Source organism: Protopterus annectens, chromosome 10.part0, assembly GCF_019279795.1.
Source record: "Protopterus annectens isolate FY-2018-M chromosome 10.part0, PAN1.0, whole genome shotgun sequence".
Classification (NCBI taxonomy): Eukaryota; Metazoa; Chordata; order Ceratodontiformes; family Protopteridae; genus Protopterus; species Protopterus annectens.
This window is the reverse complement of record NC_056744.1, coordinates 822,669,487-822,688,962: the sequence shown is the minus strand read 5'-3', so window position 1 is coordinate 822,688,962 and position 19,476 is coordinate 822,669,487. Positions and strand designations below refer to the sequence as shown.

General features: G+C 42.5%; 1 protein-coding gene across 1 annotated transcript in view; it reads right to left on the bottom strand.

The window, feature by feature from the left end:
• LOC122814212 (ubiquitin carboxyl-terminal hydrolase isozyme L4-like) overlaps nucleotides 1-19,476 on the bottom strand; it is a 609,903-nt gene that overhangs the window by 47,619 nt on the left and 542,808 nt on the right. The window contains exon 10 of the mRNA XM_044086813.1: nucleotides 7,100-7,158. Within this exon, the coding sequence (XP_043942748.1) occupies nucleotides 7,100-7,158 (59 nt within the window). The remainder of the gene's footprint in view (nucleotides 1-7,099; nucleotides 7,159-19,476) is intronic.

Sequence of the window (19,476 nt, the reverse complement as noted above, 5' to 3'; positions counted from 1 at the left end):
GACTGAGGGGATGGCCAAGGGCCTGTGCTGTGGAAAATCTAGGAATTCCCCGAGTCTCTTTTTAGACTGAGGGTAGTCTTGACTCTCCCATTGGAAATGCTCCCTTAAAGTATGCAGAGGCTGAAGGAAATGAATCCTCTGCATCAGAGTCCTCATAAGTAGAGAGGGGTTGCATGTCTTCATATTCAGATGCATCAGATTCATCTGACTCTTGTTCAAAGTACAGTTGTGTACACTTACCATAAATGTAGATATTAGAGTGTATTCACTGTTGCAGTCATCACATTTGGGTTTTCCCTGCCAGGGTAGCCCTCGGCTGGCCCGAATACTGGAGGCTTAGTATTTCTGCTGTCGCTTCAGGACTGACGTCAGGTCATCCGTAGTATAAAGTAAGGCGGCCGACGCCATTACATGAGTTTTTCTTGCTCTGTCAGGAGCCCCCAAGTGGGAGCCAAGATATGGTGGAAGAACCCCACCAGTAGAAAGCAAATACCAAAAGGTTCCTTGTAAGGAGAGAGAAGAAAAGGGGAATGTAGGGAGGGAAACCATGACTGCAACAGTGAATATACTAACATCTACATTTATGGTAAGTGTACACAACTGTACTATGTTCTTCGTATTACCCTGTTGCAGTCATCACATTTGGGTTGATTCCCAAAGCTGAGGAAAAGGGAGGAGGCAGTCAAGGAGACTAGGGGCTGGCTAGGATGCCCTGCAAGACTGCAGTGGCAAAGCCTGCCGTGGATTTGGAGAAGATAGGCAGGTGGTAATGCTTGGTGAAGGTACGAACACGTCCATGTGGCAGCCTCCAGAATGTCCCTGGTGAGAACTCATCTGAGGAAAGCTGCACAGGCGGAGGCTGCTCTGGTAGAGTGAGTCCTGAGGGGGAGGTTTCCTGTGTTCCTTGTAACAGAAATAGATGCAGTGTGCTATCCATTTGGAAATGGTTTGTTTGGATATGGCTTTGCCTTCTGCCCCTGCAGCAAAGCTGACTAGCAATTGATCAGTCTTTCTGAATGATTTAGTCCTGACTAAATAGAATCTGAGCTGTCTGTGCACATCTAGAGAGTGCAAGATCCTTTCCCCCTTGTTTTGTGGGTTAGGGAAAAGGGTGGGCAAATGAATGGATTGGTTGAGAGCCACACTGGACACCCCATTGGTCATGAAGGATGGGTTAGTCCTGAGGGACAACCCAGTCAGCATGGAAGATAAGAGGGTGTGAGAAAAGTGGGTGCTCAATGTTGAAATGAGCAGAGATAGCAGAGGCATGAATTTTAATAGAGGAAATGGAGAGACCACTGTGTAGAAGGTCAGCTAGGTAATCCAGGATGAGAGGTAGGGAGGGCTGTGCCATATTGGCTCCCCAGGTGCAGAACATTTTCCAATTGTCAGTATAAGACTTTCTAGTGCTAGGGCGTCTAGCCTCACGTAAAACATCTAGAACCTGTTTACTGAGATTAGCAGATTGATCAGTGGTCAGGGAATAAGCCAAGCTGCCAAATTGTGGGTCTGCAATTGGGAATGCAAGAATTCTCCTTCCCTCTGGGTCAGGAGGATTGAGGTCTGAGGGAGATGCCATGGTGGCAGTGGGTACCAGTGCTGGCAAGGCCAGTCTGGAGCAATCAGAATTGTCCTTGGTTTTTCCTACCTCATTTTGAGCAGTACCCTGGTAATGAGAGGTAGTACGAGAAATGCATAGACAGAGAGGTTGGCCCAGGGGACGGATAGGGCATCCACTTTCCAGGCCCTGCAGTGAGGCTTTTTGGTGCAGAACTTGCTGAGCTGATGGTTGGAGTGAGAAGCAAAGAGGATGACCTGCAGGGTGTCCCATTTCTGAGTTATTAGAGCGAAGGTTCTTCGGTCTGGCTGCCACTCGTGTGGGTCCAGAAGATTTCTGCTTAAGCTGTCTGCCAGGGAATTTAGAGAGCCTGGCAGGAATTGTGCTAACAGGTGTAGTTGCATGGCTTAGGCTATGTGCCAAAGGGTCATGGCCAACCTGCATAGAGGGTAGAAGTGAGTCCCACCCTGCTTGTTGATGTACCACATCACAGTGGTGTTGTCTGTTTTGATCAGGAGAACCAGAGGAGAGAAGGGGGCTGAAAGCTGTCAATGCGTGCTGGACAGCTAACATCTCTTTTTGGTTGATGTGCAGATGAATTTGCTGTGGGCACCACTGGCCCTGTATGCATCTGCTGTCCAGGTGTGCACCCCAGGCATACTCTGATGCATCTGTGGTGAGGGTTTGGGCGGGGGGGGGGGCTGCTGTCCACCAAAGAAAATCTTTTATTAGGCAAGGTATCACTGGTATAAGAGAGTTTCCAGGTCCTGAAAAAGTGTTGACACCAAAAGCTTTTTAGGTACCACTGAAGTTTCCTCATATGCAGTCTGGCATATGGAATGAGTAGACTGCAAGATGCCATGAACCCCAGAGCTTGCAGGATTTTCCTTGCGGATAACTGAAGTCTGGTGGCTAGTTGAGAGAAGTAGGCTGTCAGGTAAGTTTGCTTTTCTGGTGTAAGGAATGCCATCTGAGATGCTGTGTCCAGGCTTGCTCCCAGGTATATAATCCTTTGGGTGGGTACTAGTTTGGATTTATTTTCATTGATAGTGTACCCTAGGGAGGTCAGTAGGGATTTTACAAAGGCCAGGTGTTGAGCAGCTTTTCCTGTCTGCCTGAATTAAGCAGTCGTCCAAGTATGGGTAAATTTGTATATTTGTCTGCAAAAGGCAATGGTGGGAGCCAGACATTTTACTCTGGGAGCAGTAGATAAGCCAAAGGGAAGCACAGAGAACTGAAAGTGCAGAGATCCTGCCCTGAAACGTAGATATTTCCTGCACGATTCCCTGACAGGAATGTGGAGGTAGGCCTCTTTTAGGTCTAGGGTGGCTAGCCAAGCATTCTTGGACAGCACAGGAAGTAGTTGCTGAAGGATGAGCATTTTAAATTTTGGTATCACCAGGAAGGTGTTTAGAATGGATAGATTGAGGATGGAGCGCCAGGTGCCCTCTTTTCTGGGTACCAGAAAAAAAGTCTGGTGTAGAAACCCTTGGCCTATATGTTCTGCAGGAACGTGCTCTATTGCCCTCATGGAAAGCAAGGAAAGGACTTGCTTTTTCGCCTCAGCCCACTGGTTTGGAGGAAGATCTGGGAACCCTTTTGGGGTTGGTAGTGTGTGGAAAGAAAATCTGTATTCCCTGGGACACTATGTTGAGGACCCAGCAGTTGTTGGTAATGGTGGCCCAGGTGCTCGCGTGAAAGGAGAGTTTTCCTCCTACAGGCAAGTGTAGGTGGGCAGAGGGAGGGGGTGGTGGAGGAGAGTCATTGTGAGTTCTTCCCATGAGTGGGTGGCTTTGCACTCCCTGGTTTTGAAATGGAGGAATTGCTTTGATCTCTGCACTCCCTGTGGCTGCTGTCTGGGGGGAGGGGTCTGCAACTGACCTGGAGGGGGCAGGAAAGGACCAGTGTTTGGAGGGGCAATGCCTACTGAACCTGGGTGGTTGGACCTGTAGGAAATCCTTAACTGTCTGCATAGATTTAGCTTTTTCTTCCATCTTTTTTAAGACCTTCTCTGCCTTGGTGCTAAATAAGATGTCTTTTTGTAAGGGTGCATCCAATAATTTAGACTTGACATGGTCTGTCAAGGGTTGTTCCTTAAGCCAAGCATGCCTTCTAAGGACAGAACCGGTGACTGCTGCCCTGCAAGAAGCTTCTAGGGCATCAAAACCACAGTGTCAGGTGTGCTTAGTTACTTGACTTGCAGAAAGCATCAACTCTTGTAACCATTTTCTGCACAAGCAGGAAAGGATGCTATTTTTTGTTTGAGGAGTTCCATGATATGTTGCTGAAATTTTAGCATATGGAACTGACAATTTAGTGCTCTGACAGCAAGAGTAACAGAGGTATATACTTTTTTACCCCATCTGTCTAGTGCTCGGGAATCCCTATCTGTGGGGGTGGGATTCTTAGCAGAAGTTGCTTTAATTCCTTTAGGCCCTTGAGAAATAACCTCAGGGTCAGCAGTAGGATTTATGAAAAGAAATCTGTGTAAGTCAGGGACTCTGTAATACCAGTCAGGTTTTCTGGGAGCAGGAGAGAGGGTGTCAGGAGTCTAACTAGATTCCATGAAAACATCATCCACAACCATCCAGGACAGGGGAAATGGCCAGAGGTCTGTGCTGTGAAAGGTCTAAGAATTCCCTGAGTCTCTTTTTAGACTGAGGATAGTCCAGACATTCCCATTGGAAATGCTCCCTTAAAGTATGAAGGGTTTTCCCAAAGGAAAAGTCCTCGGGTGGAGAGGCTGAAGGAATGGTTTCCTCTGCATCAGAATCCTCATAAGCAGAGAGGGGTTGCATGTCTTCATATTCAGATGCATCAGTCATCAGACGCCTGTTCAGATAAAACTAATGGGGACAGATCGCTTTCTTTTGGAAAGGGTAGCTTGGCTTCCCCTGATCAGTATTATAAGGTCTTCCGCCATTTTAAGCATTTGAGACCCAAGGCAAGGAAGCAGGTGTCTGAGATTGGGTCGTTAGAAACTGTCATTTTTGAAAGAATAGTAGTCGCAAAAGAAGATGTCAGTTTGTGTCGAGAATCGGTAGTGCGAAGGACTTCCTCGGAAGCCGGTGCCTGCTCAGCGGCTCTGGACCCATCCAAGGTAGAGACGACCGCAAGATCCTTAGTCGAAGAAGAGTTTTGCGGCACACCGGATTCCGAAAAGGTTTCGGTAGCAGCTTGCAGATCCACAGAAGCGGACATCAGGGGCTGTGAAAGCACCTCACTGAGGACTGGAAAACTGACGACTAGCTTAATGGAAGCGTCGTCGGAAGGTTTGGACCTGTGCGGTCTGTCTGTCTTTATTTTAAGTTTTTTCAGAAGATCTGCCGTCGGATGGCTTACTGAAGCCATATAGGAGTTAGAGGACTGTAACGAAAATATCTGGCTACAAATTAAGGGCCTGACGATGGATAGGGCTGGTGTTAAAGCACAAAAGCGACAATGGGGGATGTAGTGATCTGGCCCTAAACAAGTGACGCAGTAAGAATGGAAGTCAGTATGGTATTTGCTTTCCACAGGCGAGACAATTAACTTTTTCTGACATCGGTTAGTGCAAGAAAAAAGGATCCCCGACAGGGTACTGAGCTTTAGAGGACTTCAACTTCAATTCAGTAGACGAAAACTCGGGTAGCGGCTGAACGGCACTCCTGCGAACTGCTTCTGCTTCGGGCTCTGCGGCAAGCAAGACTGATATAATGGCGCTGGCTGCCTTACTTTATACTACTGACGACTTGACATCCGTTCTGGAGCTGACAGCAACCAAAGCAGAAATACTAAGTCTCTGGTATTCGGGCCGGCGGCTACCCTGGCAGGGATAACCCAAATGTGACGACTGCAACAGTGAAACATGAAGAACATCTGCACCAACAGCATCAACACTGAGGCTGACTTTTGGCTCTGAATATTAAGCCCTGATGCAAATGAAGGCTCAGAGCCACCAGGATCCACTGTGGGCATCTCTTAATGTTGATTCCTGGTACAAAACAGAATCAGAACGACCAAGATCCACGATCAGGATTCTTACAAATGTCAACACTAGACCCTGTTGGAAGTTGTTGGACCTTGTCAAAAATTAGTGCAGAAACATGGGCCTACAAGGAGGGAAGCGAGCAAGATAGCTGCAAAGAATTGTCCCTGTCTGCCAAAACTAATCAACTAAAAAGGGTCCACACCCATCATAATCTGTACATTACCTACAGTAAAATTATACAATTGATCAAAGTCCACAGTGACAGTCTGACTTTTGTGTGAAGAAACAGATTTAGTTGGAATAATTACTCAGCTGACTTGGCCTGGGGGAAAGAAGTCTTCTCAACTTCAATTCAGATAAAAACGATATTGTCTCCTGAGCCCATGGCTTTGGTTTGTCAGCACAAGAGACCAAAATCCTAGTCACCCCATGAGCACCAAAAGATTCACCTTCCCTGTGTAATTCTGAAAGACAAAACACCACAACAGAGGACATTTCACACACTTGGTTTATCCTGAGGGAGACTTCTGTCGACATTTACATTTTTCGAAGAACTGAGTCCTATTTTTCCTTATATGACTACAAAAGAAACTAACACAGCTAATTTAATAAAATGGTGCCAGAGCACGAGGTGAATTGGGACTACACAACCCCAAACACTAGCTGAATAAAAGGAAAGAACAGGCATTAACAGGAATGCACTTAACAGAATCAAGGTTAGAAAACCAAAGAGTCAAACCTGACAAATATGAACATAGATCAGCTCCCAAAAACACTGATAAACAATGGTAGCCTAGGGCTGTTTCCCTGTAAGACCAACATGTGGCTAAAGGGATCAAGTAATGAGTCCTTAAGTGCACAGCATTATGGGTAAAGGCTGTGTGGGTAAGGCAGTCTGGGACAGTTTTAGGTGCCAAGCTAAGTCATGCCAGTCTTAGTAAAATGGCTGATGAAGATTAAAGTTTCAACACCGGAACATTAGAATTAAGGATTTTTATCGTCTCTGTCCTGCAATGAAACAATATTCCACTGGCAATAAGGAATAATACTTATCCATTTTCTCTAAAGAAAGATTCAAGCATCTTGTGTCACTGCACAGCTGTTTGAACACGAAGAATCAAGTTCTAGTCTCTCTTCCACAAGCACACTATCCCCCTTCCCTTCAAAATTCTTGCTAAACCTTAGTAACACATTTGACTGTTTATATTCTTCAGTTACCTTTTTCCCCCTACTTCTGCAAAGTCTTTCAAGCATGCTTGACTGATTGTATGTTTCATAACTGTATCTAAATGGTTTTATTGTATGTAACATAGTACTCTTTTTAGTATTCAAACCTCTATTACTGCTCAAAGTACAAGTAAAAATTTGTTACTTTAATACTTATAAACTACATTAATCTACCTGCAACGTATTGTCATTGATTTTTCGTGAAATTTTTATACAGACCAACAGAGGTCTCTAAATTAAGTTTTTCTCTGCAGGCTTCCATTGGTTCTGCTTAGTCAAGACTTGATGAGTAACACATGGAAACAAAACTGCTCAATTGAAAGCCAAATAAATATTACTTTTACCTCAAGTAATGTATCATCATTTGTCTTTCCATGATTTACAGGAAAAGGTTTGCGACCATCTGTTAGAAAGAAAAGTGTACGTAATTTAATAGCAAAATATGGGCTACATTATTAACTCACTGCTGTAATCACAGTATCAGTGCAAAAGAAAACAAGCACAGAATATAAACTTGAAATTTAAGCAGTTACACAAGTGAAAAAGACCAATTAAGACAAATAAGTACATATACACATACCTATTGTATATTATCTACATATCTACGTATATATATATATATATATATATATATATATATATATATATATATTTATATATTACATTTGCTACATTTCAGTAATGCTATCAATAAAAAAGTAAATTATCGAGCAAAGCAACTACCATTAGAAATAGCTGACAACAGACTACTCACCACATCAGATAATCTTCCAACTACATCTACTGAGAGGATATTTGAGTACTTCCTTGTGTAGCCTCAAACTGCAAGTTTATTGCAACTCAGGCAACCTTATTATTTTTTTTAATACTTCCTCTGAGCTTTCCCACAAACTCAGACACATCTGAAGTGACAAGCCCTTATGATTATGGCACCCTCTTCTGAGGGTAAGGGGTGCAAGTGTTACAGCAAACACCATTTCTTGCTCCTATGCTTGAAATCTCTCCATCTTACAAGAAGGCAAACTCACTAAAGGAAATTAAAAGATGCCAAACATCTGTGTGAAATGCAGATTAAAGATAATCTAAAACAACAGATCATGCAGACTGAGATTCAAGGATGAGTGAAAAAGGAAAGCAGGATATTTGTTCTCTTGTACCACAATGAGTACAAATGGACTGAGGGACCATAAATCCTCAAAAGTGGCACTGAAAGAAATTCAACACTGCAGTACCCCTAGAATATTCCACTTTCTCTTATGTATTAACCTGATCTTAATGGTTAGTATATACCCAAATAACACAGATGAGTCACTCCATGTCACAAGCAAAGGGGTTCCCCCAAAAAATATTTCAATGTTATTACAGCAAGTATCAGATTCAATTCATCTCTCCAGTAATCACACTTCACTTGATGTAGCTAGAGGACTCCCACTTCTGATAGGGAGTTGGGAAAACTACAATTATTAGTGAATATTTGGTTCCTGCTGAATAAAGCACAGCTGTGTGGGTGTACTGACATGCATCACACCTGTCTCTTCAGACTTTTTAGCATTCGGGTAAAACACTCACATGGGACATTGAATAAAATCTAAGGTTGTCTAAATCACCTTAGTAAGCAGGTACTATAAACAGACTGAAGGAAGTGAACAACTTCAATACTTAGATGCCTATGTACCAACACATATTTGTGTCTACCTATACCTACCATGACAGAAGATATTCAAGAAGGCATAACATTTGGGCTATACCCGACTGACGCAAAGTCCTGCTCAAAAGGTGGTAAATCAGTGGCTTTTTTCCTTATAGGCAGCAATGCAGGTTTTGCTTTGGAATGTAGTGATGGGTACATGCATAGCTCCCTTGTATATTCCATATTAATACAAACTCCCTTTAGTTCTCTGATGTAAACTTCTACCGCTGAAAATCATGGATGCAGAAGACAAACCGCCCTTTTAAAAGGACTTCTCAAAAGATCATTTTTATCTAGTGCAAAATGGCAAGTATGAAAACATCTCTCAGTAAAGGAATAATAAGCTAAAACAAAACCAGAAATATTTAACAATAACATTTATATAACTTAAACACATAGCCTAAAGCCCCTAAAAAGTACAGTTGTGTACACTTACCATAAAAGTAGATGTTAGAGTGTATTCACTGTTGCAGTCATCTGAATCTGCACTGTAAGCGTTCAGTCTACAACAAAAGTCACAAAACTTATTGGTAAAAGAACGCCACCAACTGCTGTCCAAACCACAGCAACAATACAAAAAGCCGCTTTCCAACTAGTACCAAAGAATGCGATGCAAAAACTACCTTCAAACTGATATTAAAGGTTGTCCAAAAATCTCCACACCTGGCAGTAAAGAAACGCCATCAACTGCTATCCAAACCTCAATAGCGTTACGATAAGCAGTCTGCAAGCTGTTTCCAAAGGATACCCAAAAAAGTAGTTGCCCACAGTCGTGGTGCAAAATATAAAATCATTTATTGAAATAAAAACAGATGTATGTTAAGCGCTTTCACTCACTCAAATGTGAGCTTCATAAGAACAATCCAACCAGCTGATACAAAGTGTTTAAATAGTTTCTTTGGCGCCAAACTCCTTAAAGAAGCAGCACACTGATTGCAAAATGTCAAACAAAACTGTTCATATTAAACAAATATATGACTATAAACAATCGCTACTGAACCTATATAAATTGTATAAATTTGATAAATATAGCACATTTACAAATTTGTGTAAAAATAAAGAATAGTAAATAAAAATATATAAAAAATGTAAAATATACCCAAATCTGATAATCCCTAATCCACATCTCCTGCTAGTGAATACTGTATAAAGGGAGTATAAAAAAGCCGATATAAAACCAACTATCTGAAGCAAAGAAGTGGTTTGATGGAAATATGATCATTAAGACTGGTGGTGTCACTGCATCTGTATATAATTGCCACCAAACTTCTTTATATGCGAGTGTGCTTCGATAGTCACCACCCCTGAGATCCATCACTATATTTTCCAAGATAGCAAATTTAAAAGTATGCTCTAATCCATATTTTTCTACATCTTTGTAAAGTGAGTTGTTTACGTCCTTTGTCCTTATGCTATAGAGGTGTGCATATATCTGTTTCTTACAATGTCTCTCTGTTTTTCCTATATAGTATCCTGGACAGGCTTCACATTTTGCCAAATAAACAACATACTTCGAATTGCAATTGCCCTGTTTGAAATTCAATCTTGTCTTGTTAATGTTGTTCAAAACAATGCCTTTGTCTTCATTAATAGCATAACATTGATTGCAAGAGCCACGTTTTGAAGCGTGTTTGGTGCTATGGTCTAACCCTAAGACCCTTGGACCACTTTCCAAAAAACCTTTAAGATTTTTCCCCATCTTGTAAAAATAAAACTGGTCTAGGGCCCAAAGTGTCTACAAAGTCCTGGTCCACCATCAGGACATTCTAATATTCTGTTAATATATCTTTAATTTTGTTTGTATATGGTCCATATTCTAAAACACAGGCCCTCCTAAAAGCTTTTGAGGTCTTCCTACAATTTGTAGCCTTAACCACATCAACACATTTTCTGTTGAGTCCTAATAATGGAACATATTTCTTTCCCCATTCACTTTTAACATACTCATTTATCTCCCTCATCATGTGATCATAACCTCTTTCCTGAAACAAATCTGTAATGCATCTGAGTTCACTTTCCATGTCTATATATGTAGAAGTCATCCTTACTGCCCTAATACACTGTCCCTTGTATATGTTATACATCATATTTTTAGGATGATTGCTGGTAAACTCTAAGTATGAATTACTAAAAGTCCATTTTCTATGTATTCTAGACTTGAAGCCTTCGTCAGTGTTGGACACAAATGTGTCCAAATAGGCAACTCCATCACTGCTAGTGAATGTAAATTTCAAGACGTCCCTGCTGATGTTCAAAAATTCTATAAATTTTTTAAATGGATTTTGATCTCCATCCCACAAAATATAAATGTCATCTAAAAAGCGTGAATAATATTTAATGTTTTTTCCATAGTATACACTACTGAATATGGTGTTCTCCTCCCAATCTAGCATTACCAAATTGGCAAATATGGGGGCACATGCCGCCCCCATAGCAACACCTTTGATTTGTCTGAATAATTCACCTTCAAAGTAGATGTAATTATGGTCTAAAACTATAGACATTAGTTCCAGTACCAGACATATTTTGTCCCATTCAAGATGACCGTTTCCTTATACTATTAGTGAAGGCTTCCATTCCTTCATCTTTTGGAATGCAGGAGAACAAGTCCACTATGTCAGTAGATGCAAATAAATAACCCTGTTTCCAAATATCCACTGGATAATTTTTAAAAAATTCCCAAGAGTCTTTAACCATGTGTGTTACTTCACCATATAAATGTTTAAGCATGGTATGTACTAATTCACATAAAGGGAAGGTTTTAGACTTGCTGCCTGCTATGATAGGCCGAAATGGTGGATTCCTGATATCTTTATGAATTTTAGCTATGCCTACCATTGTGGCCATTTTAGGGAATTCCACTCTGAGAAAATTGTGTCCTCTGTTATTCGTCTGTCCAATAAGAATTCTTCTATATGCAAATCATTTCGCCGGTAAGCTATATTTATTTCATTTAGGGAGACCGTTGCATAGTTCCCGGATGCATGCAGAATATCATGCATCATGGAAGTATATTCCAGGCTGTCGTACATGACAACCCCCCCCCCCCCATCCCTTATCGGGTTTCATAATTGTCATCTCGAGAAAGATTACTTCTCATCTTTTTCTTAATAATCTGATTTTGTGCCTGGTATATCTGCTGTGTTACCAATCTGTCATAAATTTGAACATTAGGGTTCATAGGAGGAACAAATGCACTCTTTTTCTTAAGGACACCTGTCTTAGGTACAGGTTGGTCAATGTTATCCTTAAATAATAATGCTAAATTCAATTTCCTAATATATAGCTTAAATTCACTTAGACACTCAACTAATCTAAAATTAGATGTAGGAATGTACTTCATTCCCTTTGATAATAAACTAAAATGTGATTTGTCCAAAGGGGTATGTGTGTAGTTATACATTTTAAATTGATTGAAACAATATGTTACTCCATCAATCACAATATCTTGGTCAGCTTTTGACTTTTCCAAACTGCCTTTCCCTGTGTCCATTACCATTTTCTCCCTTTTTCCCTTTCTTCCCCTTTTCCAATCTATCTGTTTCCCATTTTTCCACCCCTGATGAAAATTCGAATTGTCGTTGTTGTAAATATACTGCTCTCCATAATCATTATTCATGTCATGAACACAAGTATCCTTTCGGGATTGGTTCATGTTGCACTGATGAAAATTATGTGTGTGTACATTTACATCAGGCCTACCTGGGTGGTGTACCCCTCCCCAATGATATGCCTGACCCCTCTTATACTGTTCAGTGTCTGTTTTCATTTTTTTACTTTTCCTTTCATATGCTTTTTTTTGTTTTTGAGTCAGCTGATTCAAATTGTTTTGCATATAATTTTTCCCAATGTGTAAACATTAGATCTTTCAAAAATATCATTCAACTGTTCTACCTCGTTAATACATTTGCATAACTTTTCATCATTGCATTTGATTAACATTTTCATGTAGTGGATATTTGGAAACAGGGTTATTTATTTGCGTCTACTGATGTAGTGGACTTGTTCTCCTGCATTCCAAAAGATGAAGGAATGGAAGCCTTCTCTAATAGTATAAGGAAACACAAGTCATCTTGAATGGGACAAAATATGCCTGATACTGGAACTAATGTCTATAGTTTTAGACCATAATTACATCTATTTTGAAGGTGAATTATTCAGACAAATCAAAGGTGTTGCTATGGGGATGGTGTGCGCCCCCATATTTGCCAATTTGGTAATGCTAGATTTGGAGGAGAACACCATATTCAATAGTGTATACTATGGAAAAAACAAAATTTATAGAAGGTACAGCCAATATAAGTCAGGGGGATGGAGGGAGGGTAACTAGGACTGCAACAGTGAATACACTCTAACATCTACATTTATGTTAAGTGTACACAACTGTATGTACTGTGTTCTTCATGTTTCAATGTTGCAGTCATCATACATTTGGGTAGATTCCCAAAGCTAAGAATGGGAGGAGGAAATTAGATAATATTAGGACCAGCTATAAGGCCCTGCAAGACTGCAGTGGCAAAGCCAGCTCTGGATTTAGAAAAAAAAACTGGCAAATGGTAATGCTTGGCAAAGGTATGTACAAAACTCCAGGTAGCTGCTTCTAGGATGTCCCTGGTAGGGACATCTCTGAGAAAGGTTGTAGAGGTAGATGCAGCCCTTGCTGAATGTGGTCTAATCCCCTGTGGGGTAGGCTTTCCATGGTGCTTATAGCAGAAATGAATGCAATGACCTATCCATTTAGAAACGGTTTGCTTTGAAATGGCCTTCTCCTCTGCCCCTGCAGCAAATGCAACCAGCAATTGTTCAAATTTCCTGAGAAGTTTAGTCCTGTTCAAATAAAACCTAAGTTGTCTGTGCACATCTAAGGAGTGCAGTATTCGTTCCCCTTTGTTCTGTGGATTTGAAAAGAAGGTTGGCAAATGAATGGACTGATTACGGGCCACACTGGATACCACCTTGGGCATGAAGGAGGGATTGGTCCTGAGGGACACCCTGTCCACATGAAATATGATGAAAGGCTCCACTGCCATGAGGGCCTGTAATTCAGACACCCTTCTTGCTGAAGTGATGGAGAAAAGGAAGGCTGCTTTCCAAGAAAGGAGTTTCAACTCTGCATTTGCAGCTTGCTCAAAAGGAGGTACAGTGAGTTTTTCCAATACAAAGTTAAGGTCCCAGGCTAGAGTAGGGACTCTCCTAGGTGGTCTTAAGTTTTGGCCCCTCTGAGGAACTGCTTCAGCAGTGGATGAGAGAAGAGGGGTGATTCTGTGTTGTAATGAGCTGATATGGCTGAGGCATGAATTTTGATGGAGGAAAAGGAAAGGTCCTTGTGCAGCATCTCTGTTAACTATTGAAGAATCTGAGGAAAATTGGGTGCCGCTGTGCCCATCCCCTGAGTTTGGTTCCAAGAACAGAATATTTTCGATTTTTCAGCATACGATTTTCTAGTACTAGGCCTCCTTGCCTCCAGAATGACATCCAACACTTGCTTACTGAGGGATGGCAACTGAGTGATCAGGTAATTAGCCAGGCTGCCAGGTTCAGGGTTTGAAGCTGTGGGTGCAGAATCTGGCCCTCCTGTTGGGACAGTAGGGCAGGGGTCTGAGGCAGGTGCCATAGAGCCAGCAGTGATGCACTGCGCAAAAGGGGGTACCAGTACTGGCGTGGCCAGTCTGGTGCAATCAGTATCATTCTTGGTTTGTCCTGTTTGACCTTTAGTAGTACCTTGGAGAGGAGAGGCAGAGGGCAAAAGGCATAAAACGTTTCTCCAGGTGAAGGACAGGGCATCCACTTTCCAAGCTTCCTGGTGGGGAGTCCTTGTGCAGAATTCTTCAATTGGTAGTTCTGAAGGGAGGCAAACAGGTCTATATCTGGGCTCCCCCATTTGTTTCTTAACATGTTGAATATCTTTGGTTCCAGTTTCCACTTGTGTGGGTCCATGTGATTTCTGCTTAGTTCCCCTGCCAGTGTATTTAGCTTTCCTGGCAGGAACTGAGCCTGTAGGTGCACTTGGTAGCTCAAGGCTGTGTTCCACAGAGCCATGGCTACTCTGCAGAGAGGGTAGGAGTGGGTTCCCCCCTGCTTGTTTATGTACCACATAACAGTGGTGTGGTCAGTCTTCACCATTAATTGCCCTGGAAGAATGTGGTCCTTGAAAGCTGTCAGAGCATTCTGTACAGCGAACATTTCTTTTTGACTGATATGCAGGTGCATTTGACTTGGGTTCCATTTGCCCTGAATGCACTTCCCTGCCAAGTGAGCCCCCTATGCATAGTCTGAAGTGTCTGTTGTTAGGGTTTGGGCGGCAGGGGATAAAGTGAATGGCAGTCCCTTGTTTTGGTGACAGGCCTCTGCCCACCAAAGGAACTATCTGTAGACAAGGTATGATAGGAATCATTGCTTCTAGATCCTGAGAATGTTGACACCATAGGCTTTTTAGATACCATTATAGTTTCCTCATATGCAGTCTTGCATATGGAATTAGGAGAATGCAGGAGGCCATGAACCCCAGGGCTTGCAGTAATTTCCTTGCAGATCGCTGGGTCTTTGGCCAGTAGTTTGAAGAAGGCTGTCAAATGAACTTGTTTTTCTGGCGTGAGAAAGGCCATCTGGGAAGTTGTGTTCAAGCTTGCTCCCAGGAATACAATTTGTTGGCAGGGTACAAGATGTGATTTCTTTTTGTTTATGGTGTACCCCAGAGAAGTTAGCAATTTCTGTACAAACGCCAGATGATTCAATAGTATGTCCTGGCTTTCTGCCTGAATTAGACAATCATACAGGTATGGATATATATGAATATTTCTTTGCCTGCAAAATGCAATGACTGGAGCTAGGCACTTTGTGAATACCCTGGGTGCAGTAGATGTGCCAAAGTGCAGTACAGAGAACTGATAGTGCATTTAACCTGCTTTGAAGTGTAGGTACCTTCTGCAAGATTCCCTTATTGGGATCTGCAGGTAGGCTTCTTTTAAATCCAGTGTTGCCAACCAGGCATCCTTGCCTAACATAGGAAGCAGCTGGTGAAGAGTTAGCATCTTGAATTTTGGGATCACCAAAAATGTGTTTAGGATAGAGAGGTCTAGGACAGGACGCCAGGAATGGTCTTTTCTGGGCACCAGGAAAAGTCTTGAGTAGAAACCTTGTCCCCTTTCCTCTTCTGGAACAGGTTGAACAGGCCTGATGAGAGAGAGATAATTTGCTTTTGAGCCTCTGCCCACTGATTTGGGGGTAGATCTGGCCAACTGTTTGGGGTTGGTAAGGAGTGAAAGTGGAATCTGTATCCTTGGGAAACTATATTTATAACCCATTTGTCCTGGGTAATGAGTTCCCAATTGTTTGCGTGCCGGGCAATCTTTCCCCCGAAAGGAGCAGTCAAAGTTGTGCAGGGCTTGGAAGATTTAAAGTCAAGTCATTGAGACAGTTTACCATAGGGGGAGTCTTACCACTCCCTGCTTTGGAAGTGGGAGCCCCCCACCGCTTAGTCCTGTGAGTACCTTAGGACTGAAGCCTGGGAGTTCTGCTGGTTCTGGGTCTGGACTGAGAAGGCCTGGAAGAGGCAGGAAAGGACCAATTTTTAGAGGGCCGATGCCTACTAAATCTGAGAGGCTGTACTTGCAGGAAATTTTTAACAGTTTGCATAGATTTAGCTTTTTCCTCCATCCTTTTAAGTACGTCTTCTGCTTTGTTGCCAAACAGGCGGTCTTGGTTTAAGGGAGTGTCTAGCAATTTAGCTTTAACATGATCTGGCAAAGATTGTTCCTTAAGCCAAACATGCCTTCTAAGTACAGACCCAGTGACATCAGTCCTGCAAGATGCCTCTAGTGAATCAAAACCACATTGCAAAGTATGTTTTCCAACTTGTTCAGCAGAATGCATTAAATCCTGAATCAACATCATTTTCTGTTTAAGCAATCCAATAATGTGCTGCTGATACTTTAACATATGAAACTGGCAGTTTAAAGCACTAATGGCCAAGGTTGCAGAAGTGTATACCTTCTTACTCCATCTATCCAGAGCCCTGGAATCTCTATCAGAAGGGGTAGGATTTTTGGCAGCAGTAGCCTTAATGCCCTTGGGTCCCTGTGAAATGGTCTCAGGATACGCAGTAGGATTTGTAAAGAGAAACATGTCAGAGTCAGGAACCCTGTAATATCCATCTGTTTTTCTGGGAGCAGGAGGTAGAGAGTCAGGGGCCAAGCTAGATTCCAAAACGGCATCATCAACAATTTCCAGTACAGGGGGGATAGCTAAAGGCCTGTGTTGGGGCAGGAGTAAGAAATCCCTAAGCCTCTTTTTAGAGTTAGAGTAATCCTGGCTTTCCCAGCAGAAATCCTCCCTAAGAGTATGCGAGGTTTCACCAAAAGAGAAATCCTCTGGAGGGGAAGCATAGGGAATAGAGTCCTCTGCATCAGAATCCTCATAGGTAGATAAGGCTAAGTCCTGGTCATCAGAGGAAACAAAAATTTCAGAGTCCTGATCAGAAGAATCATAAGCAAACTCAGTCCTAGGTCTCTTAGAGGGGAAGGGTGACTTCCCCTGATTAAAGTAATAAGGTCTTCAGCCATTATCATTTGTTTTTTAGGCATAGAGGCCTGACCATGCGGTTTGGGCATCGGTTTTCTAGGCATGGATCGAGTTTTAGGCCTTGAAGAAGAAGATGGCTTTGGTTTAATATGCAAGTCAGTAGGCCTGAACACACCCTCAGAAACCAGTGCCTGCACAGCGGCTCTTGACCCATCCAAGGAAGAGACATCTGCAGGTGCCACAGATAAAGCATCTCACAGCATGGGTCTCAGTAGAGGCCGGCGAATCTGAAGTAGCTGGCATCAGGGGCTGCGAAACCGCCTCACTGAGTACCGGCAAACTGGCGACTAGCTTAGGAGAAGCATCGTCGGCAGCTTTGGACCTAAGCGGTCTGTCTCTGTCTATCTTTGCGTTTTTTTCAGAATGTCGGTAGTCGGATGGCTTACCGAAGCCATATCTGGATAACTGAACAGAGTACCAAAATATTTAGAAGCGTAAATAAACACGACAAATAGTTTGTTGTTTAAATAAGGCACAAAAAGTACAGTTTTGTACCTACCATAAATGTAGATGTTCGAGGATCCACATTGCTGCAGTCCTAACCATTGGGGTAGTCCGCTGTCCAGTCGGCCCGAATACCAAAGTATATGGCTGACGTCGGTCAAGGCGCATTAGACTGATGTCAGGACGTCAGGGTACTAATGCGCATGACCGACGTCATATCCTCAGTCTTTTCTTGCCCCAGATGTCAGAAGACCCCAAAAAGACAAGGCCCACACCAAAAACACCAAAAAGCCCTGCACCAAACATATGTACACTATATACAAAAGTACAAGAATATAGCCTAACCCACACCACCACCCCTAAACACAGAGGGGAGGGAGGGTAAATTGGACTGCAGCAATGTGGATCCTCGAACATCTACATTTATGGTAGGTACAAAACTGTACTATGTTCTTCATTCCACATTGCTGCAGTCCTAACCATTGGGTAGAATCCCAAAGCAGAGGTAAGGGAGGCTGGCAAATCATAAGGAAGCAGGAGCTGTCAACATGCCTTGCAAAATAGCTGTGGCAAAACCAGCCCTAGATTTAGAGTAGAGAGAAAGGTGGTAATGCTTAGAGAAAGTATGCACTGAACTCCAAGTAGCTGCCTCCAAAATATCCGTAGTTGCCACCCCCCTTAGAAATGCTGTTGAAGTGGCAGTAGCCCTAGTGGAATGAGGCCTAATCCCAGCTGGAATCTCCTTGCCATGATGGGAATAACAAAATGAAATGCAAAACCCAATCCACTTAGAAATAGTTTGCTTAGACACAGGCTTGCCCTGAGAACTCAAAGCAAAAGAAACAAACAACTGCTGAGACTGCCTGAAATCCTTAGTCCTGCTTAAATAATAAGCAACTGCCTATGTACATCTAAAGTGTGCAAAATCTTTTCCCCTTATTTTGGGGATCTGCATAGAAAGTAGGCAAATGAATAGTTTGGTTTAAAGCCACACTAGAAACCACCTTAGGCATAAAGGAAGGATTAGTACGTAATGATACCCTATCCTTATGGAAAATCAAAAGGGCTCTACTGCCATAAGGGCCTGCAATTCAGAAACCCGTCTTGCAGAAGTAATAGCCAACAAAAAAGCAGTCTTCCATGACAAGTATTTCAATTCAGCAATAGCCATGGCTCAAAAGGTTGTAGAGTAAGTTTCTCCAACACAAAATTGAGATCCCAAGCAGGAGTAGGAGCTCTCGGGGGTCTTATATTCTTTGCCCTCTAAGAAACTGCTTGAACAAAGGATGCGAAAACAATGGTGGGTCACAATCATAGTGAGCTGAAATTGCTGCAGCATGAATCTTAATGGAAGAGAAAGACAAACCGTTGTCCAATAACTCAGTAAGATATTGAAGAGCCACACTCAAATTAGGCTCAGAAATCTCCAAATTCTTTGCTGCACTCCAAAATAAAAATCTCTTCCATTTTTCTCGTACACTTTCCTTGTACTAGGTCTTCTGGCTTCCATAATCACATTTAAAACTTGTTGAGGAAGTTGAGACCTGCTGTGTTTCAAAACAGAATATGCCAGGCTGTTAGATGAAGAGAGTGAAGCTTGACATTGAGCAGGTGACCGTCCTTCTGAGATAACAGGTGTGGAATCAAAGGTAAAGGCCATGGAGGCTTCCTTACCAGACTCCTTAGTAGTGGGTACCAGTGTTGCCGAGGCCAATCTGGAGCTATTAAAATCATCCTTGGCTTGTCTTGTCTGACCTTTAGGAGCACCTTTGGGAGAAGAGGCAGAGGTGGAAAGGCATACACATGAAGATTTTTCCAACTGAAAGAAAGAGCATCCACTTTCCAAGCTGTGTGATGAAACCCCTTTGTGCAAAACTTTGGCAGCTGGTGGTTTAGTGGAGAAGCGAACAGATCTATGTCTGGAGTTCCCCATGACACTGTCAATTTCTGAAATACATGAAGATCCAGTTCCCACTCGTGGGGATCCATGATTTGTCTGCTTAACAC